Source organism: Gopherus flavomarginatus, chromosome 4 (genome assembly GCF_025201925.1).
Source record: "Gopherus flavomarginatus isolate rGopFla2 chromosome 4, rGopFla2.mat.asm, whole genome shotgun sequence".
NCBI classification, from domain to species: domain Eukaryota; kingdom Metazoa; phylum Chordata; order Testudines; family Testudinidae; genus Gopherus; species Gopherus flavomarginatus.
The window spans coordinates 175,565,240-175,592,701 of NC_066620.1; the positions used below are offsets into that span (position 1 = coordinate 175,565,240).

General features: G+C 42.1%; 1 protein-coding gene across 3 annotated transcripts in view; it reads left to right on the plus strand.

Annotated features, from left to right (window-relative positions):
* The window catches only part of CSMD1 (CUB and Sushi multiple domains 1), a 1,994,958-nt gene that overhangs the window by 1,769,882 nt on the left and 197,614 nt on the right, over positions 1–27,462 (plus strand). For all 3 annotated transcript variants that reach the window (XM_050950505.1, XM_050950506.1, XM_050950507.1), the window contains exons 47-48: positions 22,671–22,859; positions 24,512–24,658. In XM_050950505.1, coding sequence (XP_050806462.1) covers positions 22,671–22,859; positions 24,512–24,658 — 336 coding nt within the window. The remainder of the gene's footprint in view (positions 1–22,670; positions 22,860–24,511; positions 24,659–27,462) is intronic.

Here is a 27,462-nt window from a genome sequence, read left to right on the forward strand (position 1 = left end):
TAGACCAAGTACCGCTGTTGGGATAATAATCTGATAAAGAGGTGTGTGCAAATAGAGGGAAGGCAGGAAAACTTAAGGTTGCTGTGCATAATTCATGGTGTATGTCAGTGTAGTATGGTGAGAGTCCATCAGTTGAGGAGTAGAGGGTATATACTGTTAGGTTGCTTAATTTTTTTTATTTCCTTGCATTGGTGGGTTTGTATTAAGCATGTTATATGTGTAGTATAGGTTATATGTGTAGAGGTGAAAAGTGAGGTGGCAAAATTTGCAGACAGCACAAAATTGCTCAAGATAGTTAAGTCAAAAGCTGACTGCAAAGAATTACAAAGGAATCTCACAATACTGGGTGACTGGGCAACAAAATGGCAGATGAAATTCAGTGTTGATAAATGCAAAGTAATGGACATTGGAAAACACAATCCCAGCATAATAATAATGCATAATAATGGGGTCTAAATTAGCTGTTTACCACTTAAGAAAGAGACCTTGGCATCATTGTGGATAGTTCTCTGAAAACATCTGCTCAAAGTGCAGTACTAGTCAAAAAATCTAGCACCTAATTAGGTAATTAGACAATAAATATCCTAATGTCGCTATATAAATCCATGGTATTCCCATACTTTGAATACAGCATGCACTTCTGGTTGCCCGATCTCATAAAAGATATACTGGAAATGGAAAAGGTAGAGAGAAGGGCAACAAAAATGATTAAGGGTATGGAACAGCTTCTAGATGAGGAGAGATTAAAAGACTATCATTATTCAGCTTCAAAAATAGATGACTATGGGGGGATATGAAAGAGGTATATAAAATCAAAAATAGTGTGGAGAAAGTGAATTAAAAGTTTCATTTACACCTTCACATATTATAAGAACCGGGGGCACCCAATGGAATTAATAGGCCAGAGATTTAAAACAAACCAAAGGAAGTACTTCTTCACACAGTGCATAGTCAATTTGTGGAACTCAATGCGAGGGGATGTGGTGAAGGTCAAAAGTATAACTCTGTTAAAAAAAGAATTGGAGAAGTTCATGGAGGATTGATTCATCAATGGCTATTAGCCAAGATGGTCAGGGATGCAACCCCAAGCTCTGGATGTCCCTAAACTTCTGACTGCCAGAAGCTGGGAGAGGACAACAGGGGATGGATCACTTGATTATTGCCCTGTTCTATTCATTCCCTTTGAACCTTGTGGCAGTGGCCACAGTTGGAAGACTGGATACTGGCTAGATGGACTATTGGTCTGACCTAATATGGCCATTCTTACGGTCTTAGGTAACTCTTTCAGAACAAAGGATTTTTTTAATATTGCTCCTTTGACACAAGTATCCAATTCTGACAGTAGTGTTGTCCCTCAGCCAAGCAGAAACAGACATCCAGGGCTTTGCAGGTCAACATCCCAGTAAAGGAGAAATCAGTGACTTGGATTCTTCATGTATTCTAAGTATAAGTTACCGGTACTTTATTTTCACATATATGCCAATCCTGAAGTGAGATGGGCAAACAGGATGCAGGGCAATCCCTTCTTCTGGGAATCTCAGCTTGACAACAATGCCCAGTTTCCAGGGAGAACTCTGCCTCAATAATTGGCTTTAATCAGAGCCCAAGGCAGACAGCAAACTCTCCTTCTGCTTTCTCTCTTTACGTTGTGTTGCTTATATGGCTCACAGTGGCTTTAGCTGACCAGACTATCTTGCCCCAGTATTTTCAGTATATATAAACACACAAACCAGTGCACCAGGAAGTACATAATGAAAGAACCTACATGTTTCAATCAACAGAGGTTGTTTTTAGAACAGGATAAACTGTTCACATGTGAATTTTATTAGCACCTCATTAGGCTGCTTTTTTTCCTTTCCTCCTTTTTTAAAAAATAATAATAAAGCCCTGTGAACCAAAATTCTGTTCCGACTTACACTTCAATTGTGTTATTTAGTCAGTGCTAGATTTGTCCTGAGGTATTAAATGTTTTTGAAAGTCAGCAAGCAGTAATTGCACCAAAAATCCAGCTTTTGTTTTGAGTTTACAGTAATAGCAACAACTAAACTCTTGGCCATTTCAATAAAAACACAAGAGTCTGAAAAAGAAAGTAGAAGAATCTTATTAAAAACTATAGAGATTTGAGGAGCCTCTGATAATGGTTAGTCATCTGTAAAAAACAAGAGAGTAGCTGGCTTTCTACAGTCCTTGCAGAAGTTGTTGGAGCTCTTGGCTCTCTCTGAGCCCAGCAATACTTGCTCTTTCTTTGTAGTCCTTTGAGATGTTGTAGATGAATCTGTAGTTTACAGCTTTCCCCTGATGTGTAAACAGATTTGGTCATTTTCTTGCTTTCTCTGTAGTCTTGTTAAATGCAATTCAGGTATATTGGTTTTAAAAGTTACCCACAATTATTCATTACAGTTCTTGACTCTTTTACTTATCAGCTCTTATGGTCAATAAAATAAGTAAACATGGTTATTGTTTTTATTTTTATTTAAAATATGTTGTAATAATTACATTATCTGGAGTAGGCATGATGATTCAGACAACCAAAACATTCTGTTGTAAATTGGACTTTTAACATGACCCAAAGTGGATGCATCTCTGGGGAAAGAGTTTTAGACTATTCTTTCTTGGAGCTATTGTGTATTTTTTAAACCAGAGATTGCTACTGAAGAAACGTTCAGCTCAAATGTAGTGAAGCCTGCAGTGATTTCAGCACTTTTGCACTATAGGTGGGAATTGCTCTTGGCAATGGTATTAAGAAAATAACTTGAAGTAAGAAAGAGAAAAAGTGGAAAAAATTAAGTGAAAATATGTGACACTGTAATTTATTAAATCAATGTGCAAACATACACTATTAAAATTCATATTATACAAATGTTCAAACTGAAATAATTCTAAATTACTGTGGATTATAAACTAAAATTAATGTTTTCCATTTTCTTTTTTCTTGTTAAAACAAATATTTTATAGCACCATAAATGTAGATGCTATTTAGGGACAAAACTAAAACATGTTCATTCACTCTGAAGAACTTGAAATCCAAATAAGAAAGGTGAGACAAACGCAAGACAAAATACATATATTCATAGGTGTTCAGGTCAGAAGGGACCATTGTGATCCTCTGTCTGACCTGTATAATACAAGCCATAGACCTTCCCTGAATAGAAACTTTGCTTAAGTAGATCATATCTTTTAGACAAAAGTCCAGTCTTGATTTAAAAATTGCCAGAGATGAGAATCTTGCACAACCCTTGGTAAATTGTTGCAATGGTTAATTTGCCCTCACTTTTAAAAATAGTATCTTATTTTCAGTCTGAATTTGTCTAGGTTCAAATTCCAGTCACAGGATCTTTTTGTGCCTTTGTCTGCTAGACTGAAGAGTCCATTGTCAAATTTGTGTTCCCTATGTAGGTACTTATAAATTGTGATTATATCACCCCTCTTTCTTAAAATAAATACATGGAACTATTGATGATAGATTCTCCTATTGTGTTCGATGGATGAGCTACAGTTATTTATTGTGGGTCCTGAGATGAAACCAAAGGCCAGTATCAGACGTGCAGTCCCATCCACAAGTGCTACAGGTGAAGACAGTTGTGTCAGATGAATGTGAACTGCCTTTACCCTTATGCCTCATACATCTCTTTTTGATTACAGCAGTCCATGAGCTCTTGAAATCTTTCAGTCTGAAGTGGCAGAGCTGATATCATCAGATCTTGTCATGAGCTAAGAGCACCAAGGTGTTCATGTCAACATTGCAAGATTAATGGTTGGTCGCAGAGTGTCTTCGTAATGTTTCCTTGGTCTGTCCCTAAATTGAGTTCTGATCTGTAATTCTCTGTGAAAGACAGCCTTCATTGTCCACTGTCAGACAAACAGACCACATGATCACACCATTTCAGCTGTATTATCATTATAAAAGCTTCAGGGCCTGTGATGTTGCAGCACTCAAGGACGTCGGTTTTTGGAAAGAAATCTTTCCATTTAATTCCCATTATCTGCAGTAGACATCATAGATGAAATTGGTCCAAGTATTTTATGTGGAATTGATAAATAATTCATGTATCATAGGATCATAGAAGATTAGGGTTGAAAGAGACCTCAGGAGGTCATCTAGTCCAACCCCATGCTCAAAGCAGGACCAACACCAACTAAATCATCCCAGCCAGGGCTTTGTGAAGCCGGGCCTTAAAAATCTTTAAGGATGGAGATTCCACCAGCTCCCTAGGTAACCCATTCCAGTGCTTCACCACCCTCCTAGTGAAATAATGTTTCCTAATATCCAACCTAGACCTTCCTGACTGCAACTTCAGATCATTGCTTCTTGTTCTGTCATCTTTCACTACTGAAAACAGCCGAACTCCATCTTCTTTGGAACCCCCCTTCAGGTAGTTCATAGAATCATAGAATATCAGGGTTGGAAGGGACCTCAGGAGGTCATCTAGTCCAACCCCCTGCTCAAAGCAGGACCAATTCCCAACTAAAGCATCCCAGCCCGGGCTTTGTCAAGCCTGACCTTAAAAACCTCTAAGGAAGGAGATTCCACCACCTCCCTAGGTAACCCATTCCAGTGCTTCACCACTCTCTGAGTGAAAAAGTTTTTCCTAATATTTGAGCCAGACCAAGTCTCGAGGGAAGGAATTTGCCCTTCCTGCCAATCTGGGTCTGTGGGACAGGGAAAATTCTCACTTCATTGCTTTGTATTGTGGTGGCACTGGCTGCTCCAAACGAGATCAGGGCCTATTGTGCAAGGGGATGTATGTGCACATTGAGAGAGGCCCAAAGATCTAAACAGACTTGACAGATGCAGAGTGGGAGGAAAAATTCAGAGAGAGGAATTGACTTGTCCAAGGTCACCAGCTGAGCTGGATGAGAACCCATGGCTCCTGAATCCCAGCCCAGTGCCTGACCTGCCACACCGTGCTGCTTCCCCTTAAATGGACAGGGCACCCTGTAACATTGGCCACCTTTTTGACAGACATTCCTATGGTGCTCAGGCCACAGTAGCCACCATGGGCTGCTATCAAATCCCCCCTCAGTCTTCTCTTTTGCAGACTAAAGAAGCCTAGTTCCCTCAGCCTCTCCTCATAAGTCATGTATCGCAGTGCCAGAGGAGGGTGATCATGATGACCGTGTGGTAAATATCAATTTTTGTTTGCAGTCTGACACCCTGTTCATTTCAGAGACCATGCTGAAATTTTCCAAAGCATAGCTGGCTGCACTAATGTACTTTGTAAGATCATCATCATTAATGGAATCTTGTGAAATGACACAGCCAAGGTAGCAACATTTTTCAATGACTTTGAATGCTATATTGTCAGTGGACACAAATTGAGTAGTTGCAGTACTTTCTGGTTGAGACTGGACCATGACTTCTATCTTTAGGCTGATTATTAAGGAAATAAAAACATTTTGCTGCATGTGCAAAAAGAAATCAATGAGAAACTGAATGTCCATGTGGATATGGGCCAATAAAGCACAATCATCAGCGAACAGTAATATATGAACAATTGTTTTCAAAACTTCTGTCTTTGCATGCAAATAATGCAAATTCAGGACATCTCTATCCATATGGTATTGCACATAAATGCCATAATCAGTGTCTCTGAATGCATCTATTAGAACTGCTGTAGACACAATGCTAAATAAAGTTAACACAAGAACACAGCCTTGTTTTACTCTACTGGTAACAAAGAGTTTTGAGAAGCAGCCATGATCAAGGACACGAACTGCATTCCTGCATGAAAAGATTTAATAAATATTGACAAACTTTTCATAGGAACTGAACTTGTGGAGGACTGTCCACAAGCCATCTCAGTTTACAGAATCAAAGGCCTTAATAAGATCATCAAAAACTACATATAGATCTTGATTCTTCTCACAACATTTCTCCTGAATTTGCCAAAGTGCAAAGATTACATCTGAAGTACTATTCCCAGCACATTGGCTTTCAGGCAGTATCTTCTCTGCAAATTGATCAGTTAGCCAGTTTAGCAAGACTTGCTCAAGTATCTTTCCTGCAGTAGCAAGGAGCGAGAGGCCACAATAGAGGACAGGGTCAAAATTCAAAATGATCTGGACAAATTGGAGAAATGGTCTGAGGTAAACAGGATGAAGTTCAATAAAGATAAATGCAAAGTGCTCCACTTAGGAAGGAACAATCAGTTTCATACATACAGAATGGGAAGAGACTGTCTAGGAAGGAGTATGGCAGAAAGAGATCTAGGGGTCATAGTAGACCACAAGCTTAATATGAGTCAACAGTGCGACACTGTTGCAAAAAAAGCAAACGTGATTCTGGGATGCATTAACAGGTGTGTTGTAAACAAGACACGAGAAGTCATTCTTCCGCTTTACTCTGCGCTGGTTAGGCCTCAACTGGAGTATTGTGTCCAGTTCTGGGCACCGCATTTCAAGAAAGATGTGGAGAAATTGGAGAGGGTCCAGAGAAGAGCAACAAGAATGATTAAAGGTCTTGAGAACATGACCTATGAAGGAAGACTGAAGGAATTGGCTTTGTTTAGTTTGGAAAAGAGAAGACTGAGAGGGGACAAGATAGCAGTTTTCAGGTATCTAAAAGGGTGTCATCAGGAGGAGGGAGAAAACTTGTTCACCTTAGCCTCCAATGATAGAACAAGAAGCAATGGGCTTAAACTGCAGCAAGGGAGATTTAGGTTGGACATTAGGAAAAAGTTCCTAACTGTCGGGGTAGTAAAACACTGGAATAGATTGCCTAGGGAAGTTGTGAAATCTCCATCTCTGGAGATATTTAAGAGTAGATTAGATAAATGTCTATTAGGGATGGTCTAGACAGTATTTGGTCCTGCCATGAGGGCAGGGGACTGGACTCGATGACCTCTCGAGGTCCCTTCCAGTCCTAGAGTCTATGAGTCTATGAGTTTATGTTTACCTCAAGAAGTGTACTGGCCTTCCGATTTGTAAAGGTGAATAGTGTTGACAACTTTAAGTTCCCATGACACAGCCTCCTTTTCCCAAAACTTTCAGTAGAGGTTATTGAGCTTCCTGATAGGCTCATGGCCCTCATATTTGAAGATCTATGCGGGGAATACAACCTGGACCCACTTCTTTGAAGTTTGATATTTGCTTGACAGCTTTCCATACTTCACATATGTTCAGTGGAATTGAGAGTTGGTCTTGAATTGGAAATTGTTCAAGATCATCAAGCACTGGTGCTGACATTGTGGTCAGGCAGTTCAGAATGTTATTAAAGTGTTCAGCCCAACTTTTCAGAATTTGTCCATGATTGGTCAGCAACAGTGACTCATCTTCATTCCAAATACAGCTGATACGATTAGAATGTGCGCTGTACAAGGTCTTCAGCTCATCAGAAAACCATTTGAAGTCTTTTTGGTCTGCCGTTGATTGAAGATACTCAACTTTCATTTTCCATCAACTGTCCTTCAAAGATTGAGCTATAAATTATGTTAAGCTAAATAGACGGCAGCAGTGCAGGAAATGAAGAACATTAGGATTATTGATGATGAGAAGAAAGTATTACTTTTAGAGATGGATTTCAAGAATGGAGTTGAAGGAACTGATGTTTGGCAGATAAAGAGAGGGGGGAAATTTGAAGCATAGTGGATTCCATGATGAAGATCTGAGTGAAATCCTGGCTCTACTGAAGTCAATATTGAAATTTCTATTGACTTTAGTGGGGACAAGATTTCACCTTTTGAAGCAGAGTGAGAAATGGGAATGAAAGGAGAAGTAAGCCAGAATGATTGAGTAGAGCATTGACATGGGGATAAATCAAAGCAGATAGGTAGACAGGCACAACTATGAAGGGCTTTGTAATTCAGCATATAAACTTCAAATGTGACAATTAAACTGAGAAAAAACATTGGAGATATTGAATGAAGAGGTCTGTTGGGTTGGAGGTGTGTGTTTGTGAGAGAGAATTAATTTAGTAGTAACATTTTGGTCAGAAGATAAAATAGTTCATTATGGACAAATATGGAAGATGGTAATTTCCTTTCTTCGCACACAAGTTGTTTGCTTCGTTAAATATGTTTTGTTTTCTCTTATGGAAAACAACATTACTTGTTGTTATTCCTAGCCCAACTACACCACTAATTTTAGTCAATTTAAAGCAAAATATATATTTTTCTGGGAAAATATTAAGATAATTTAAATTTTATTTCTCCATATTTTTAGTTTCTCTTCACCTTTCCTTTTGTGAGTCTGAATGCAAAATATTATTTCATAGAAGCATTTGTGTTTTTATATATTATGGCAGAAAAGATTGCTTGAAGTAAGGTTGCTTAAGAATTTCCATTGTAATCTCTTTTTTTAGCTGTTCAAAATGATCTGGAACTTTCACTTATATTTCTGAAATTTTCCAGGAATTTTGAGGCCCGACTTCTTCTTGAAGTTTAATTTTATTTGGACAGTTTAAGTAAAAATGGTTCAGCCACTTGGGAATAAGAGGAATAAGAGGAAAACAAAAGAAATACACTTTCTTCTTCGAGTGCTTGCTCATATCGATTCTGCGTGCACTTTCGTTGGAAGATTTTTACCCTAGCAACATTCGATGGATCAGCTGGGTCACTCCCTAGAGTGGTGCCACCATGGAGCCAGATATATACCCCTGCTGACCCAACGGCCCTTCAGTTCCTTCTTACCGCCCGTGTCGGTCGTTGGAACAGTGGAGTGCGGCTTAACTGATCTCCACCTCCCTAGCTATTCATAGTTCTTTTGTTAATTCTTGTGTATATAGTTATAAATTCTATAGTTATAGTTAGTTTTATTCATTCTTTGTTATAGTTAATGTATATAGTTGAGAGGGGTTTGGGGATTAGCCCCTTCCCCGCACCCGGTACCGGGGCCCATGCCTGGTTCACTGGGTTTCAAACCATGCTCGACCTGCCACAGGCTGATGCCAATGGGAGATTCCCATGACTCTTGCCTTAAGTGCCTCGGGGAATCCCACTTCTAGGATAAGTGCCGGATCTGTAAGACCTTTAAGCCCAGGACGAAGAAGGAGCGGGACTTTCATCTGAAACAGCTCCTGATGGAGGCAGCTCTTACTCCTCCGCCCTCGGCACTGAGCACTAGACAGTCCGCATCAGGCAGAAGCACCGGATCGAACCGGCACCGGATCGAGCCTATACCGCTAAGGCCCCTTGGCTCCGAACATCGCCGGCACCGTTGTCTGCTCGGCACCGTTCCCTCTCTCCGAGGATTAAGAAGCATAAGACTCCTGTGGCTTCCGTGCCACCTGCACCTCAGTTGGAGCACCCACCTAAGCCGGACCGCCCGGCACCGACACCTGCCGCGGTACCGACACCTGCCGCGGCACCGACAGCTTCGGCACCATCGATTCTGGTCCCGCAAGGGCCGTCGAGTCCTGTGCCTGAAAGCTCCCCAGTGCACGCCGTAGTTGAGCTCACAATTCCCTCCATGCCGGAGACCTTTTCTATGGCGAGGGAGCTGATCGCGCTGACGGAGTCCGCGTTGCCTCAACCCCCAGCACTGCTGGTGAGGGTCATTCAATCAATAGGCAAGCCTGCCCTGCTGAGGCCACCCTCTGTTGGCACCATTGAGAGGCACCGATCACGATCATGGTCCCACCGGCGCTCTCGGTCCCATCCCCGATCCTGGTCCCGAAGCCGCTCCCAGTCCCGGCACCACTCTCCATCTCGGTACCAGTTGCACTCGCGTCACCGCTCAGTGTACCGTTCGCCAGCCCGATACTCTCGGCACTGATCCAGCTCTTGGTACCATTCCCGGCACCGTGCCTCTCTCAGCCGCTCCAGACATCAAGCCTCCAGATCCCAGTCGACCTCCCGGCACTGCTCCAGTCGCTGGTCCCTGTCTCGTTCCTGGTACTAGTATGGCACCCGGTACCGCTCTCCGGTGCCACACAGGGAGAGGTTGTTTAGAGACGGAGACCCTTCCCAGGTTTTTCAGCTCCTCGGCCATCTTGTCACACATCTGTGTCATCTCACTCGGACAATGCTTCCTATGCACAGGACCGTGACTCAGATGTGCCCGGCCGTGTCTTCCAGGAGACCCAGGCCCAGAAACAGGGACCCCATCAGTGGTCATTCTGGACACCTTGGGCATACCATCAAGCCCAAGGTGCGCCTCCAGTGCCATCCCGCTCCGCATCTTCGGAACACCGGGTGCTGGAGGCAACGGTCAGCCACCCCCCTCCCGCAGGTACAGAGGAGGCTCTCATTCAGCTGACAGTCTCTCAAGTTCCACCTGAGCCTGACGTCACTCAAGAACAGGAGCCCACACAGGACCCTCTTGTCCCTGGCCTTTCCTCTTCCTCCTCTCCAGATGAAACGGTGACAGGGATATCCTCCTCGGGCCCTCCTCCAGTTGACCTGCGGGCACATCAGGACCTCCTGAGGCGGGTGGCCCTGAATATGAATCTTCAGGTGGAGGAGGTTGTCAATAACCTAGTCCCAAATTTGGACCTTAGCGTCCAAAATATGGGGGTTAGCATGAAAACCTCCAAGCTTAGTTACCAGCTTGGACCTGGTACTGCTGCCACCACCCAAAAAATAAGTGTGTTTTGGGGCACGCTGGTCCCCCCAAAAGCCTTCCCTGGGGACCCCAAGACCTAAATCCCTTGAGTCTCACAACAAAGGGAAATAAACCTTTTCCCTTCCCCCCCCCCCAGGTGTTCCCGGAGAGATACACAGAAGCAACCTCCGTGAATCTAAACAGAGGGATTTCACCCTCCCCGTTCCCAGCCTGGAGAACAGAATTATCAAGAGTCAATCTCTCTTCCCCCCTCACCCAGAGTGAATGCAAAGTCAGGCTAGTACATCTAACACACACAGGTTTTCCCCTGACTTCTTCCTCCCACCAATTCCCTGGTGAGCTGCAGACCCAATTCCCTGGAGTTCCTCACTAAAGAAAAACTCCAACAGGTCTTAAAAGAAAGCTTTATATAAAAAAGAAAGAAAAGTACATACAAATGGTCTCTCTGTATTAAGGTGACAAATACAGGGTCAATTGCTTAAAAGAAATATGAATAAATAGCCTTATTCAAAAGAATACAATTTAAAGCACTCCAGCAACTATAGACATGTAAATACAAAACAAAAAACCAACTTTGTACTTACAACTTGGAAACAGAAGATTAGAAAGCAGGAAATAGAAAAAAATCCTTCTCTAGCTGAGAGAGATTCAGGCAGAAGACAAAGAACTCAGACACAAACTTCCCTCCACCCAGAGTTGAAAAAAGTCTGATTTCCTGATTGGTCCTCTGGTCAGGTGTTTCAGGATACTTTTTTTTTCAGGTGAAAGAGACATTAACCCTTAGCTATCTCTTTATGACAGAGGTCCCGGAGATAGAGGACCTGGTGGTGGATATCCTGTCAGCTGTCACCCCACAAGAGTGGCATTACCGTTCATACGTACGATCCCAAGCAAACGCCGATACCATCTGGCAGTCTCCAGCATCTACTATGCCCATGACCAGGGGAGTTGAGCGGAAGTACATGGTACCCTCTAAGGGGTATGAGTACCTGTACGTGCACCCTCCTCCCTGCTCCCTTGTTGTGCAATCAGTCAATGAAAGGGAACGCCATGGCCAGCAAGCTCCTGCTCCAAAATCAAAGAAGGCTAGGTGCATGGACTTATTGGGCACAAGGTATACTCTACTGGGGACCTCCCACTCAGGGTGGCAAACCAGCAAGCCCTGCTTAGCCACTACAATTATAACACCTGGACGGCGGTTGAGAAATTCAAGGAGTTAATTCCCCAAGACTCCCACCCAGAGTTTGCTGCCCTTTTGGAGGAAGGGAAGAAGGTGGTGAGAACTTCTCTCCAGGCCTCCCTGGACGCAGTTGACTCCGCAGCCAGAACCCTGCCTTCAGGTGTTGCAATGAGGCGAATATCATGTCTTCAGGTGTCAGGCCTTCCATACAGGACCATAAGGACCTGCCCTTTGACGGTCAAGGCCTGTTCTCTGAAAAGACTGACCCCAGGCTGCAGAGCGTTAAGGACAACAGCGTCATCATGCGCTCCCTCGGGATGCATACCCCGATGACTCAGTGTAGGTCCTTCCGTCTCCAGCCTCACCGCCCTTATCCCCCGCCTAGAGCAAGACAGGACTTCGGCAGAAGGCACGGCTGAGGCAATCCTAGATGGCAGTCTGGACCCCAAGGGGGCCAAAATCAGGGTCCCTCCAAACCGCCTACGGGGCCAAAGCCAAACGTTTGAAGGTGCACCCGAGGACGGCGTACCAGTTACTATCCAGGATCCTTTCCCTCCTTTTTGCAACCGCCTCTCCTTTTTCCTCCCTGCGTGGTCTCAGCTAACTTCAGATCGTTGGGTCCTATGCACGGTGGAACTTGGATACCACCTCCAGTTTATTTCGCCCCCCACCTTCCACCCCCCAACCTCATCCCTCACGTGCAATTCCTCTTACAAGAGGTGCGGAAACTCCTTGCCATGGGAGCCATAGAGGAAGTACCAGAAGACGAAAGGGGGAAGGGGTTCTGTTCCCGCTATTTCCTAATCCCCAAGGCGAAGAGAGGTCTCAGACCTATCCTAGACCTGCGAGAACTCAACAAATTCATGATAAAGTTGACGTTCCGCATAGTATCCCTGAGGACCATCATCCCATCATTGGATCCCGGAGACTGTTATGCCACCCTTGACATGAGGGACGTGTATTTTCACATTGCCATTTATCCTCCACACAGGCGATACCTCCGGTTTGTAGCCAACCATCAGCATTTCCAGTTTACGGTCCTGCAGTTTGGCCTCTCTACAGCCCCGAGAATATTTCACAAAGTGCATGGCTGTAGTTGCCGCCTCCCTCTGCCGCCGCCAGATACACGTCTTTCTGTATCTGGACGATTGGCTCATCCGAGGGACCTCCGAGACACAAGTCACCCATCATGTGGGCATCGTCAAGGACCTATTCATACGTCTAGGCCTGCTGATCAATACAGAGAAATCCACTCTGGTTCCCACACAGAGGATAGACTTCATTGGGGCCATCCTGGACGCCAGTCTTGCCAGAGCCTGCTTACCACCGACTTGGTTTCAGGCAGTGGTAACAATTATCCAAAGCCTACAGAACTTCCCAACGACTTCGGCTCGCACTTGTCTCGGTCTCCTGGGTGACATGACTGCCTGCACATTCGTGACCAAACACGCCAGGCTACGCCTCCGTCCCTTCCAATCTTGGCTCAACTCAGTATACCACCTGGGCAGAGATGCCATAGACATGACAGTCACCATTCCCCCGAGCATCGTAGGCTCCCTCGACTGGTGGCTGACACCTTCCCTGGTGTGTGCAGGGATGCCGTTCCGTCCACTCCAGCCTTCTATGTTCCTGATGATGGATGCGCCATCTCTCGGCTGGGGTGCTCACCTCGGACATCTTCGCACTCAAGGCCTTTGGTCATCTCAGGAGCTGGCCTTGCACATCAATGTCCGAGAGCTGAGAGCAGTCTGCCTTGCGTGCCAGGCGTTTCAACAGCACTTGCAAGGCCGTTGTGTCTCAGTGTTCACAAACAACACAACAGCCATGTATTACATAAACAAGCAGGGAGGGGCACGGTCCTCTCCCCTTTGTCAGGAGGCCATCCAACTCTGGGTCTTTTGATTAGCCCACTCGATAGACCTGGTAGCGTCCTTTCTCCCAGGAGTTTGGAACACTCTGGCGGATCGACTCAGCAGATTCTTCCTGTCTCATGAGTGGTCCGATTCATCCGGACATTATGTATTCTGTTTTCCAGAAGTGGGGATTTCCCTGGATAGACCTCTTTGCTTCCTGCGAGAACAGGAAATGCCAGATGTTCTGCTCCTTCCAAGGCCTCTCCCTGGACTCGATCTCAGATGCTTTTCTGATGTCGTGGATGAGCCAACTGCTTTACACCTTTCCACCGTTCCCGCTGGTTCACAGGGTCCTGCTAAAGCTCCGCAGGGATGGAGCTCACTTGATCATGATCGCTCCAGCGTGGCCTAGGCAGCACTGGTACAGCATGTTGCTCGACCTGTTGATAGACAACCCAATTACCCTGCCTCTTCGCCCAGGCTTCATAACTCAAGACCACAGCAGACTTCACCACCCATACCTGCAGTCCCTTCCACCTTACGGCATGGCTGCTGCGTGGTTAAACCAGTCAGAGTTACGTTGCTCTGCCTTAGTACAACAAGTACTCCTGGGTAGCAGGAAATCTTCCACTCGGTCAACGTATCTGGCCAAGAGGAAGCGTTTCTCCTACTGGTGCGAAATGCAAAATGTTACTCCTACCAAGGCCTCGATCCCCACCATCTTGGACTACCTCTGATCTCTCAAACAGCAAGGTCTAGTGGTATCATCACTGAGGGTGCACTTGGCGGCCATCTCTACCTTCCACCCAGGGGAGAGTGGCCGTTCTGTGTTCTCGCAACCTATGGTTTCTAGGTTCCTCAAGGGCTTGGAGCGCCTATACCCCCAAGTACGCTGCCCCGCCCCAACCTGGGACCTCAACCTGGTTCTAACCAGATTTATGTCTGCCCCATTCGAGCCGTTAGCAACCTGCTTGCTACTATACCTGTCCTGGAAGACAGCTTTCCTTGTAGCCAATACATCAGCCAGACGAGTCTCCGAGCTTTGGGCTCTCCCGGTGGACCCACCGTATACTGTGTTTCACAAGGACAAGGTGCAGTTGCAACCACACCCGGCGTTCCTCCCTAAAGTGCTATCGGCCTTTCATGTCAACCAGGATATCTTCCTTCCGGTCTTCTTCCTGAAGCCACACTCATCATGACGGGAGCAACAATTGCACTCCCTAGATGTCCGTAGGGCGCTCACATTTTATATTGAGCAGACAAAACCCATTCGTAAATCGCCCCAACTCTTCGTCGCTGTGGCAGACCAAATGAAGGGCCTACCTTTCTCCTCCCAGAGGATCTCATCTTGGGTGACGGCGTGCATCCGTACTTGTTATGACTTGGCTCATGTTCCCTCGAATCACTTCACCGCACATTCTACCAGGGCTCAGGCTTCATCTGCCGCCTTCCTGGCTCATGTACCCATCCAGGAGATATGTCACACAGCTACCTGGTCCTCGGTCCACACTTTTGCCTCTCATTATGCTCTGGTTCAACAATCCAGAGATGACGCAGCCTTTAGCTCAGCAGTTTTGCATTCTGCAACATCTCACTCCGACCCCACCATCTAGGTAAGGCTTGGGAATCACCTAATTGGAATCGATATGTGTCAGGGTCTCTTTCCTACTTTGAACTTTAGCATCCAGAAAGTGGGGACCTGCATGTCCCTTCTAAGCTTAATTTCTAGCTTAGATCTTATAGCGCTGCCACCAACTAGAGATTTCAGTGTCTAGTGCATTCCTTGTCCCCCCAAAACCTTCCCTGGGGAGACCGAGATCCAAACCCCCTGGGTCTTAAAACAAGGGGAAATAAACCATCCCCCCTAACTATCCCCTCCCAGACTTTCCTCTCCTTGGGTTACCCTGAAAGATACTGTGATTCAAACTCCTTGAATCTTAAAACAGAGGGGAAATTCACCTTACCCCCTTCTCTCCTCCTCCCAGACTCTCCCTGAGAGAGAGAGACTGATCCCAACTCCTTGGATCCTAACACAGAGAGAAATTAACCTTTCCCTCCTCCTTCCCCCTCCCAGACTCTTCCTCAGAAGTACATGATCCCAACTGCTTAGATCCTAAAACAGAGAGGAATCAAGCTTTTCCTCCCACTTCTCTCCTTTCCCCCACCAATCCCTGGTGGGTTCAGACCCAGTCCCCTTGGGTCTTAACACAAGGACAAAATCAATCAGGTTCTTAAAAAGAAAAGCTTTTAATTAAAGAAAGAAAACAGTAAAAATTATCTCTGTAAAATCGAGATGGAAAAATGTTTACAGGGTCTCAGCTTCACCTAGACCAGAGGTACTCCCCCTCCCAGCCTAAGTATAAGTTACAGCAAACAGAGGTGAAATATCCTTCCAGGAAAATACACGTTTGCAAATAAAGAAAACAAACATAAATCTAATCCGCTTTGTATCTATTACTTACTATCTTGAATCTGAGAGACTGTTTCAGTAAGATTGGAGAAATCTGGTTACATGTCTGGCTTCTCTTAATCCCAAGAGAGAACAAAGAACAGGACAAAAAGCACAAAACAAAGACTTCCCTCCACCAAGATTTGAAAGTATCTTGTCTCCCGATTGGTTCTTTGGTCAGGTGTCAGCCAAGTTCACTGAGCTTGTTTACCCTTTACAGGTAAAAGAGACATTAACCCTTAACTATCTGTTTATGACAATATGAGCAAGCACTCGAAGAAGAAAAGACAGTTACTCACCTTTGTAACTGTTGTTCTTCGAGATGTGTTGCTCATATCCATTCCAAACCCGCCCTCCTTCCCCTCTGTCGGAGAAGCCGACAAGAAGGAACTGAAGGGCTGTTGGGTCGGCAGGGGTATATATCTGGCACCATGGCGGCGCCACTCTAGGGGGCAACCCAGCCAACCCACCGAGTGTTGCTAGGGTAAAAATCTTCCAACGAACGTACACGTGGCGCGCGCACACCCAATTGGAATCGATATGAGCAACACATCTCGAAGAACAGTTACAAAGGTGATTGACTGTCTTTTTTCTGTTATGAAAAAAAACAAGCCGTATGATGTTTTTTGAACAGCTTCCATGCTGATGTAACTCAGGGTCTAAATTTGGCAATGAAACCACCCATGCTGAGTGTGACATTTTTGAGTGATACTGTGAAAAATTGGTTTAGCTTTGAATGACATTTTTGACCATTGATAGCTATACTTCATGCAGCCTTAACATTTTCTCAGTATATATACTTGTGCTTCTGGTTTTTTCCTCTCTCTTTGTAATAGATTCTTTCTCCTTTAGGGTTGGATCCTGCACCAATGAAGTCAAGAAAGTTTTGTCACTGGTGCAGGGTTAGTCCCTTTGTTATCTCAATTAGCATGTCAGTATTCAACAAAACAGACAAAATCTTTTTTGCAGTGGGATTTTAGCAATATTTGTTTTATTTTTGTCTGGTTTCCAGTAAAATTCTGTATGATATACCTAACTAATTAGTCCCGTATCTTTTGTAGCATGCATTCTTTGTATGTCCCATTTGTTACTAGTGCTGAAACCCTCATACTTCTGAGGCATTTACTATATCAGTGGGTCAAAGAGAAGCCTCCTCTCTGACACTGCATTAGACTTTTCTCCGCTGGATGCAACATTTTACATAATAGACAGCCTCAGCAGATTATTAATAAAGCCATATTTCCATTTGCTTTGTAATAAGGAGAATAAGTAGAGTTTACTTGGCTGATTCCGGTATAAACACATGTAATTGCTCCAGAAAACCTGGACGCAGCTGTTGTGGAACGTGAAAAGGTACCTTTTTGTTGTTGTTTTTTTCTAGCACTATTCATTTCCATCTCTTTTAAAAAGTGTTTCTGTAGATGGGGTTTTTAGTACATACAGAATAATTTACATCTCCAGGGCAGTAAATTCAACATTCCAAAAGAATGCTACTTTTGAAAAGTATGTCTAACATATTCAGACACCAGAACACAGCTTATTATAATTTTAGTGCAGAACTTAAGCATGTGTAATGAGGTTTCATCTTTGTAGCCTCAGTATGCACCCAGGGAAAACACATGAAAGAACTAAATCAGTGAGCATAATAATAACTTCTTCAAATTCTTCCTCTTCTTTATTTATTCCTTGTGAATTTAGTGTTTGACTGGTGTTGTTAGCTGCTAGTTTCCATCCATGATGATGTTCTTTCATTTCAATATATATATACTTTCTTTTTCCTTTTTGAGAATTAAATCATCAATTAACATTTCTAAAAAGACAGATATAACTGAATGTATTCTCCTCAAAGGGAATGTTTCTGTGTCTAGAAGTGACTCTTGTTAGTTCATAAAAAGAAGCCGAACCACTCTTTTTATCTTTGCTTTACAAGTACTATAATTACATCGGTCTCCTGTGAGTTAAAATAGAGTTTGTGTGATAAATTCCCCTCAGACACAAAAGAATCCCATTTATAACTGCCTGATTATCAAAGCTGCCTTTCTTGATGCTTCTTGTAGTAAAAGGTTCACTTCCCTTTCCCCAATCCCCCCATTATCTCTGCTTTTGGTTTGGACGTACCACTTCAGTGTATACTACATCACTCCAGATCTAGTGCAATATATTTTTACATTCTGAAATTGTTTATTAGCTCATTGAATGTGAATGACTAGGCTTTGTGTATTTGGGGATCATTTGAATTCAGCTTTTTAATTTATAGAACACCTGCAAACACTGTACAAGAGTGTTTGACAATCAAACAACAAATTCAGAGGAAGCTAGAGAACAGTTAGGAGAGAAGGAAAATGAGAGGAGGAGAGGAAAGCAAAGAGAAGACAACATGTAAAAATATTTCTCAGTATCTTGATATTTTTAGTAAGTTTTGTGTCAACACACTGAAGTGAATTGGATAGTCACCACCAACACCTCCTATCAATTAAGAAGAAGAAATACAGCATTACATTCAGAAAATATTGGATCTACCTGAGTCACTTGGCATATTGTGTTGACACATCAAAAGACAGGAAAGTGTTAAGTATGATAGGATGTCAGGTTCTGGGACCTTGCATCAAGAAAGAAAGAAACTTGAATGAAGTGATTTTTTTAAAAAAATTGTTCTTTACATTTTGCTGTGGATACAGGCAGGACCGGATTAGGGCATAAACTAATTAAGTGACAGTTTAGGGCCTCACAAGGGCCTCTAAAAAAAAGAAAAAAAAATGGACTCCAGTTCAAATTTTATCAAAATCAGTTGATAAATAAAGGAGATATGGGGAAAATAAGATTCTTTCTAAATATAGACATTTTTGTTCAAATATGACAGAAATATACTCATCTGGCTACAAAAATATCCTTACCCTATCCTTCACTAATTGTTCATTATGGCCAGGTGGGGGCCAGGGCTGAGGAAAAAAACATAATTGCACTTGTAAAATTAGTATTTCTATGAGTAAGTTTGCTATCAGTCTCCTAAATGCAGTATTTTGTTGGCCAGCTGCTACTGGTAAATTTCTGGCCATGTCTTCATAACTTATTTAAATAAAGAAGAAAATTGTTGTTCCTATACTCCTCTATGGATGTGAAAACTGGGTGACCTATCGACAGCCCCTTAAGAGTCTGGAGAGGTACCACCAATGATGCCTCCAGAATATCCTTTGCATTAAGTGGCAAGATCGCTGCACTACTGCTAGCATCCTCGCTGAAGTCACTAGCATTGAAGCAATGATCTTCATGCACTAACTTCACTGGGCTGGACATTGTGTGCTGATGCCAGACTCTCACCTTCCAAAACAAGTCGTCTACTCTCAGCTCACCCATGGTCAGAGTTCCCATGGTGGTCAGAGGAAACGCTACAAAGACACACTGAAAGCATATCTTAAGAAAACTGATGAGGACATCACAAGCTGGGAGGAGCAAGCCATCAACCGACCCCAATGGCGCCATATCCTCCATCGGGCAGTGGTCTGCTTCAAGGAGAAGTGCCTTGCCCTCAAAGCTGAAAAGAATGAGAGAAGGAAGGAAGAAGAAAGAACTTTCTCCCAAGAGGTAGCTGGCTAGCCACAAAATGTCTGTACCAACTGTGGGTGGATTTGTGGTTCCAGGACCCAACTCCTGAGTCACCTCAGGACTCATATGTAAATCTGTGGTAGAGATCATTCTTGAATCGAGGGAGTGCCCATCATCACCAAATGCCGATAAAATCAGGAAAAATGTGAGGTTGGAGACTGCAGTGTTTGTGAAGCAATCCTGCCAAACTCATACTTGTATGAGGCTCGTCCTAGGAATGCTGTCATGTGTAGCATCCCCCTTGCCTGGTAAGAGCCGGAAGGCCTCCATCTTTTGTTTATGGTCCAGCACACTGAGTCATATGGTGTCTTCACTCCTGTTTTTGTTTGTTTTCTTAAGTGTTAGTGTGCTCTTTCTTCTTTTGATCTGAACATATGTACAATTGTGTATTTTAGTGCGCATGCTGCTTTCTGCTTCATGCTCTATCCGTACTTCACATGATTGAGTTTTCAGGTGATCATCTTATGGACTTGGGTCAAGTGGATCTTGAGGAGGATAAATTTGTGTTGGCTTCCCTCTGCCAATTTCAGGAACCTTTGCAGTAAACATCAGAGAGTGCTGACAAAAGGATAAATAGAGGGTTTTGAGAAAAGTGAAGGAAGATATATATATATATAAAATATATATTATAATATATTCTGAGTACTTGGTGAGCAAGTTAATTCAAACTGTGTGCGTATATGATTTATAGGCTATTAAAGCTATACAGATATTTATACAGAGCAATAAATAAGACAGTTGTGAGTTTTACACTTGCAATAATAAAATGATTGAAATATATATGTAAAAGAAATTGCTTACACCATACATTCCACCACATCCAAGAGTTACTACTTTTCTTCAGCTAAACAGTTATGCAAAATGCTCTGTTAAAATTAACAGAATATAAATATAAATTGCTAATCATGAAATATTTTAAATGAGACCTTAATGTTATATACTGGTTCTTTATACTTCAGAAACTCTTTGTTGCAAAATTTTGCCTCTTTCTCCCTAGCTTTTTAAAAAAATAATGTAGAAAAAAATAAGCTCAATTTTTTGGAGATGAAGAGAGAGTAGAGATCCTCATGTTTATCCTTTTGAGAATCTGTAAAGGACACAAATACACTGGTGATGAGTACAATATAAATGCCTTTACTGATCGGTAGATAACAGGTAATGTATTTCTAATAGATAATTTATTCTAACATCTTTCATGGTGGCAGTTAGTGTGATTGTATCTGGCTGAAGAACATACTACAGTATCTTCAAATGTTGTACTAAAGATGAGGCCAATATTGTCCAAAAAAAGCAGATCCATGTGCTGTGATTTATACATCTATTTACATTAGTATTACTAGTATTGCACCATAGTGTTTATTACTATTATACATTAGTAATAGTTATTTATTAATAATATAGTGTCATGGATTTGCATGACTTTTTATAGAACAAATAAAGACACAATTCCCAAAAAGCTTACAATACAATATGCCTCTAAGACAAGAGAGATGGTTACTGGCTTCACCTTCTACTCATGTGACTCTGCCATCTTTGGAGTGTTTTATATCCCAGGAGTGAGTTCATTGAGGGACCAATCCCTGTGCTCAGTTATAGCCCTTTACTGCACAGGAACACATAGGGAGGGGGCTTCATTTGCCCTTTCACTCATTGAACAACCATGGAGCAGTAGAGCATGGACTGGCCCCTAAGCTAGTATTAAATATAGTAAGTAACATCAAACTGATATATTAGCTGCATTTTCAGAGTATATCTGCAAATATGAACATTAAATTGTGCATCTAATTTGCATGACTCATTACTATGATTTCAAGCACAATCACAGGAATGGCATATGTAAATGACCTATTACCATCCAAAGTAATCTTCATGCTTATTTACTGCAGTAAAAGTAAAATATAAAAAAAATTGGTGTGCAATTAGAGATATATATTTTGTACACACTTATCCACAACTTTCTTTCTAAACCATGACCCCTCCCATCTCAGCCCATGGGTTTTCTTCATCTTCTGAGGTGTCCTGTATAGAGATCAGAACATTGCCTTAGAATTCCTCAGAGAGTGCAGTGCTTCAACTGTTTTAGAGTTAAACAGATCATGGCCCTGAAAAGGCAGGTCTTCAATAGTGATCTTAATCTGTTTAGAAATTTCTAATGACTGCAACCAGAATGTTGTTCTCAGAGTGACCACAGTGGCCACTGATCTGGCTGCCGTGTCGAAGGCACCCAATGAGGCCTATGAAGCTGTCTTTGCCATCAATTGGCCTTATGAAGTCACTGTTCTCAGTTCATCTCTGATCTCCTGAGGAAGTTTCTGAGATAGTTGCAGAACTTTGTGCCATTGCATAAAATCATTCATATTCATTATTACTTGGGTGATGCTTTAAAATTAAAAGTTAAAAGAACTGGTGGGGGTGGGGAAATTATATACACTTGGCTAAATAAAACTACTCTGGAACTGAAGGTAAATATATTGTCTGAGTTATTTACACTTTATTTCCTTTAAAAACATTGCATGCCAACAAATTGCTAGACTTGCCAGTTTATCTCTTTTGACTAATGGACATGTTATGATAGCAATCGTTTGACCTGACTTGAATTTTGCATCCCCCCCTCTCCATAAAAAAAAAGAATATTTGATTCTTCAGAATTCATTTGGAAGGGACAAGTCAAATTTTCCAATATAAGTGTGTAAGTAGAACACATGTACACACACATGGGTGGTGAACATCACACATGTGGGTAGTCACATCAGCACTTGGGTACATATGGTCTACTTGATTGCAAACTCCTTGGAGTAAGGAGTGTCTTGAAATCTTTGTTTTGTATATTCTTATTATTAGTTTCTTTTATAAATCGGAGTGCTGAGTTAGGTTCCAGTCCAGTTCCTTTATCTGATAATGGGAGTTTTACCATTGGCTGCATTGAGTGAAGGATCACCACATTTAGTGCATAAGTACGATATGATTTAAAGGCACCAAAAATTGATGCTGAAGTCTTCATTTATACATCTGAAAAATAGTAAAGGTTATAAGAAGGCAAAAGGTGTATTCATTTTATTTATTTTTATTTATTTATTTATTTTAGCACAATGCCCAGCAAATGAAATCCGTACAGACTCATCTGGAGTGATCCTCAGTCCAGGTTACCCAGGCAACTACCCCAATTCTCAGACCTGCTCCTGGACTATTAAAGTTGAACCAAGCTATAACATCTCTATTTTTGTAGAAATGTTTCAGAGTGAAAAACAGTTTGATGAATTGGAAATATTTGATGGTAAGATTTATTTAACTATCATCTGAATGCAAGCAATGAATATAGATATGAGACAATCTCAATTTCCAGAATGTTGGTGCCATCAGACAATGATGTGTTTGGAACCTCCAAATGACTATTCTGCTTCACGTCTAAATTTTGGTATCCAGTGTTGTTTTCAATTACAGTATTTTTGAAAATGCAGCTGATTAATTTTGTTAGGTCTGTCCTATTAGATTAATATGGAAAGTTAAATATCTCTTTAAAGAAATTTGATAAATGATTATATGGTTTCATTGTGAGCCTATCTTTTGAAAAAAAAAGTGTGTCATTAGATTCCCATAAATTATACCATAGATTATTGCCATTTGAGTTTAGGTAATAGTTTAGATAGATAGCTGTTTTACTGTGCTGAGAAATCACATGCAACTCTTGCAAATCACATGTGGGCATCTGAGCACAGAATTTAGCATGTTGTCTTTATAATGTTGCCATTCCTGGTGAGGCAATTCTCTTGGATTGAAATACCATATGTTTATATTCATAGAATTATTTAGGTTCCAAGTGCTTTCTAATCAAATATCTAGTCCATTCTCTTTATATTGTAGCAGAATATGTATCACGAGTCTTGAGTACATCTAATAAAGATGATTTCACAGCTCTTTATTACCTTATTCTATTGACAGATCTCATAAAATTTTCCCCTTGTTCCTAAACTATTTTTTTCCTGCTGCAGTTTAAGCTGATTACTACTTATTCTGTTGTCATTGACTAATGAGAGCAATTGGTCCAAAACCACATCATAACATAACTTTATGTATTTGGAGACTATTATCATGTCTACCCTTATTAAGCAAGAAGACTGCATGGTACAACTGATTAATGTACACATCGGGCATATTTTCATCATGTTACCAGGATACCCAAAAGAATATAATCATTATCAAGAGGTTTGAAGTGTCCTTTTGTAAATATAATTTGGACACTTTTTTTTCCTTTATCAATTGATCTTTTAATATCTACAGTTATAAAAATATTCATTAGTAATCTACAATGGTTTATTATAAAAACAAAATTTAGCAATCTTTTCAAATTGCCAGTTTTCTCTCTATAAGCTTCCCTGGCTCTGAGAAGTCAAAGAAGTAATTAATGGGGGAAAGCTATTAAGATTCTCCCTATCTCCTCACTACTCAGCACACATCTTCCAGATTAGAGAACAGCCACAGATTTCCCTGGAACTTCCCGAGTGGCTTGAGCAATATGTTTGTTTTCTTTTTTCTTTTCTTTTTTTTAAAACCCTATGTAGATTGCTTAATGCTCCTTATGTAATTCTTTCTTATTTACTCATGCATTAAGTTTTAATTGAATCCAAGTATTGGTACTAAATCTAGGGGAAGAGTTAATATAGTTACCAATCAGCAGTCTTAGACTCTAGCATATCCTTTGTGATGTAAAATTGTTTTTGGCTACATTTATCTCTGGTTTAACTCCACTGAAGTCAGTGGAGTTATACCAGAGATGATTTGGGATCATTTTCTTTCATTAAAGCTCTAGTTGGAGCATTAGAAGCATCAAACTTAGCTCAAAAGTCTTTGTCACTAGTCTGTATCTCATTACAGAAGAGCTACAATTTTTTTTTAAACAATTAACATTTACTTTCCCTGATTCTAAAGGTTCTTCTGGGCAAAGCCCTGTGTTGGTTTCTTTAAGTGGAAATTATACAGGACAACTAAACTTCACAAGCAGAAATAATCAGCTATATCTTCGCTGGTCAACTGACCATGCAACCAATAAGAAGGGATTCAAGATACGTTACTCAGGTTAGTAACTGTTATATGCTTAGAATAAATTATACTCTGTTTATACAAAATAATCAGTAACACTTTAAGACCTAAAATATTCACATCTAGTTGTCTGTAACTGATTGCTTCTCTGAAAGTAGTAAATCTTGCATGATATAGTTATCACATTCCAGAGTACAGTCCAGACTAGCAAGGGGTTGTATCACCACCTGCCCTGCAGTCTTTGGTGCCTCTCAATGCTTTTCTGCTGTAGCTTCCAACCTGGACCCCTCATAAATAACCCTCCAGCATGCAGCTCACACCAAGTGTCTGTGTGTAGCTGCAACCAGGCAGCAACATTCTGGTCACAATCTGGCTTCAAGCAGCCATGGTTACCATTTGCAGGGTGACTCCAAGACACTCACATTCCTGAATTTTCCTACACAAAGCCCTGACGTTGGAAACCCTTTTCTCCACGCAGCAGGCTTTGGGCTGGTATACAAAAGGCTGTTGGAAGATGGGAACTCGACTGGGTCTGGGGAGGTTAGGCAGCCAAGCTAATTGCTGGTGCCTCCTTGTGGCAGATGTCCAGTGCATGTACTCTGTAGGGAAGGCATCCAGTGACCAGATAAATGGCCTGGTAAAGGACTTAAAAAGGAGGTGCTTGTTAAAGGAATGGAATGGTGTGGGTTTTGGGGCTCCTATGGTTGGAACGGCAGGGAGCCAAACTCCCTTTTGGATAGCCCACCTTACCTCTCCTATGAGAGGAGGGAGTGGATGATAAGGTCCTGGCAATGGATTTGCTGGAGGGACTTGGATAGAAAAAGAGGGGGAGCTGGTAAAAGTCCCTCATGTATGATAAGGTTCTGTCAATAGATGTGCTGGATGGACCTGGCTGGAAAAGAGGGGGAGCTGGTGGTACCCCCTGAATAATTATAGAATAAACATGGGGTTACCTGTACTGTACACTTTTATCTGTCGGGTAGTCCCAGTCATTTAATAATAAAGTTGCAGCCTGATGAAATCCATATCAAGTGTCTCCTATCCTTCCTTCAGTATAGCCAGACAGTCCAGTCATCCTTTGAAATGCATTTTCCTGAGGGTTATCCCGAAAGTTCCTTCCCACTGTTAGGACAGAGACATGGAGTTTTGTGGTGAAAAAGGTTTCATATGTTTTTTTTTTGGATCGGTGATTGCTAGTCAACTTTGAAGACACTTGGCTAGAAGTGTTAGCTTGTATTATGTCTTTAAGAAACTGTTTTACATCCATCCCAGACTTGTCTGGTAAACACACTTCAGTCATAATTTCAGCTTATGTTTGTAACTTTACATATAATATTGCTATGTACACTTCACCGTGATATTATTGATGAGCGAGTTATTAATTTTCAAATGATACTTCACAAGGCATATTTTGTACAACAATTACAATAGTGTGTAGAGTGTGAAAACAGGGTGCATTCGGTCACAATAGTACTTTCATCTGAGGATCTCAAAGTGCTTTACTAAGGATGGTAAGTAGTAATATCCTAATTTTACAGATCAAGAAAGTGAGGCAGAGAGAGAGAGAAAAAAAAAGTATCTGTTGTTTCCTGTCTGAATACACTGTATGTAAAACCTGTGATGTAAATGACAAGATGATGATTCACAGAGTTATGAGATAAAGGGGTATTGAATTATAACATTAGCAAAAATATCAGTTGAACAATTCCTGAACAAAAATTATATGCTTGGCCTAAAAGGTGTTGAAACATAACAGGGTTGAGGGAAGGAATAAGCCACAGTAGTTATGTAGCTAGCTAATGGGTATGGGATGAATAGAGGATGAGCTCTGCTGCTACTTTCCTCTGCAGGGTATTTTGTCATATAGATCTGAACTGTGGGGCAATCCTTCCCCCACAGAGTCTGGCTTGATTGGGTACTGAGTAGGTATAATTCAGTGGTGGTTATTGGGGAGGATTACAGTCAATGAGAAACTGGATATAATTCAACAGTGTGTCCTTGTTGCCAAGAAGGCTAACAGCATATTGGGCTGCATTCGTAGGAAGATTGCCAGCAGATTGAGAGAAGTGATTATTCCCCTCTATTCTTCACTGGTGGAGCCACATCTGGAGTATTGTGTCCATTTTGGGCCCCCCACTACAGAAAAAATGTGGACCAATTGGAGAGAGTCCAGTAGAGGGCAACAAAAGTGATTAAAGGGATGGGGCACAAGACTTATGAGGAGAGGTTGAGGGAACTGGGCTTATTTAGTCTGCAGAATTGAAGATTGCGGGGGGATTTGATAGCTGCTTTCAATTACCTGAAGGGAGTTCCAAAGAAGATAGAGCTAGGCTTTTCTCAGTGATGGCATATGACAGAACAAGGAGCAATGGTCTCAAGTTGCAGTGGGGGAGGTCTATGCTAGATATTAGGGGAAAGTATTTTACTAGGAGGGTGGTGAAGCACTGGTCTGTGTTACCTAGGAAAGTGGTGAAACTTTCATCCTTAGAAGTTTTTAGGGCCCAGCTTGACAAAGCCTGGCTTGGATGATTTAGTTGAGGTTGGTCCTGCTTTGAACAGGGTGTTGGACTAGATGGCCACCTGAGGTCTCTTCCAACCCTATTCTTCTATGATTCTATGATTACTTAACAAGCCACAGAACTGCTGTGCTGACATTCACCAAAGGCTGCTTCAGCCCACTGGTTCCTCTACTACAAGGGGCACAGGAAGGAAGGATCCTATAGCAGTAGTTACTTGCCCCTGTTCCAGGTCTTCCAACAGCAATTCTGGGCAGAACTGTGAATGGGCACCCACACACAAACAAGTTGCACCTGTGCGGATGCAGTCCACCTGACATTTGG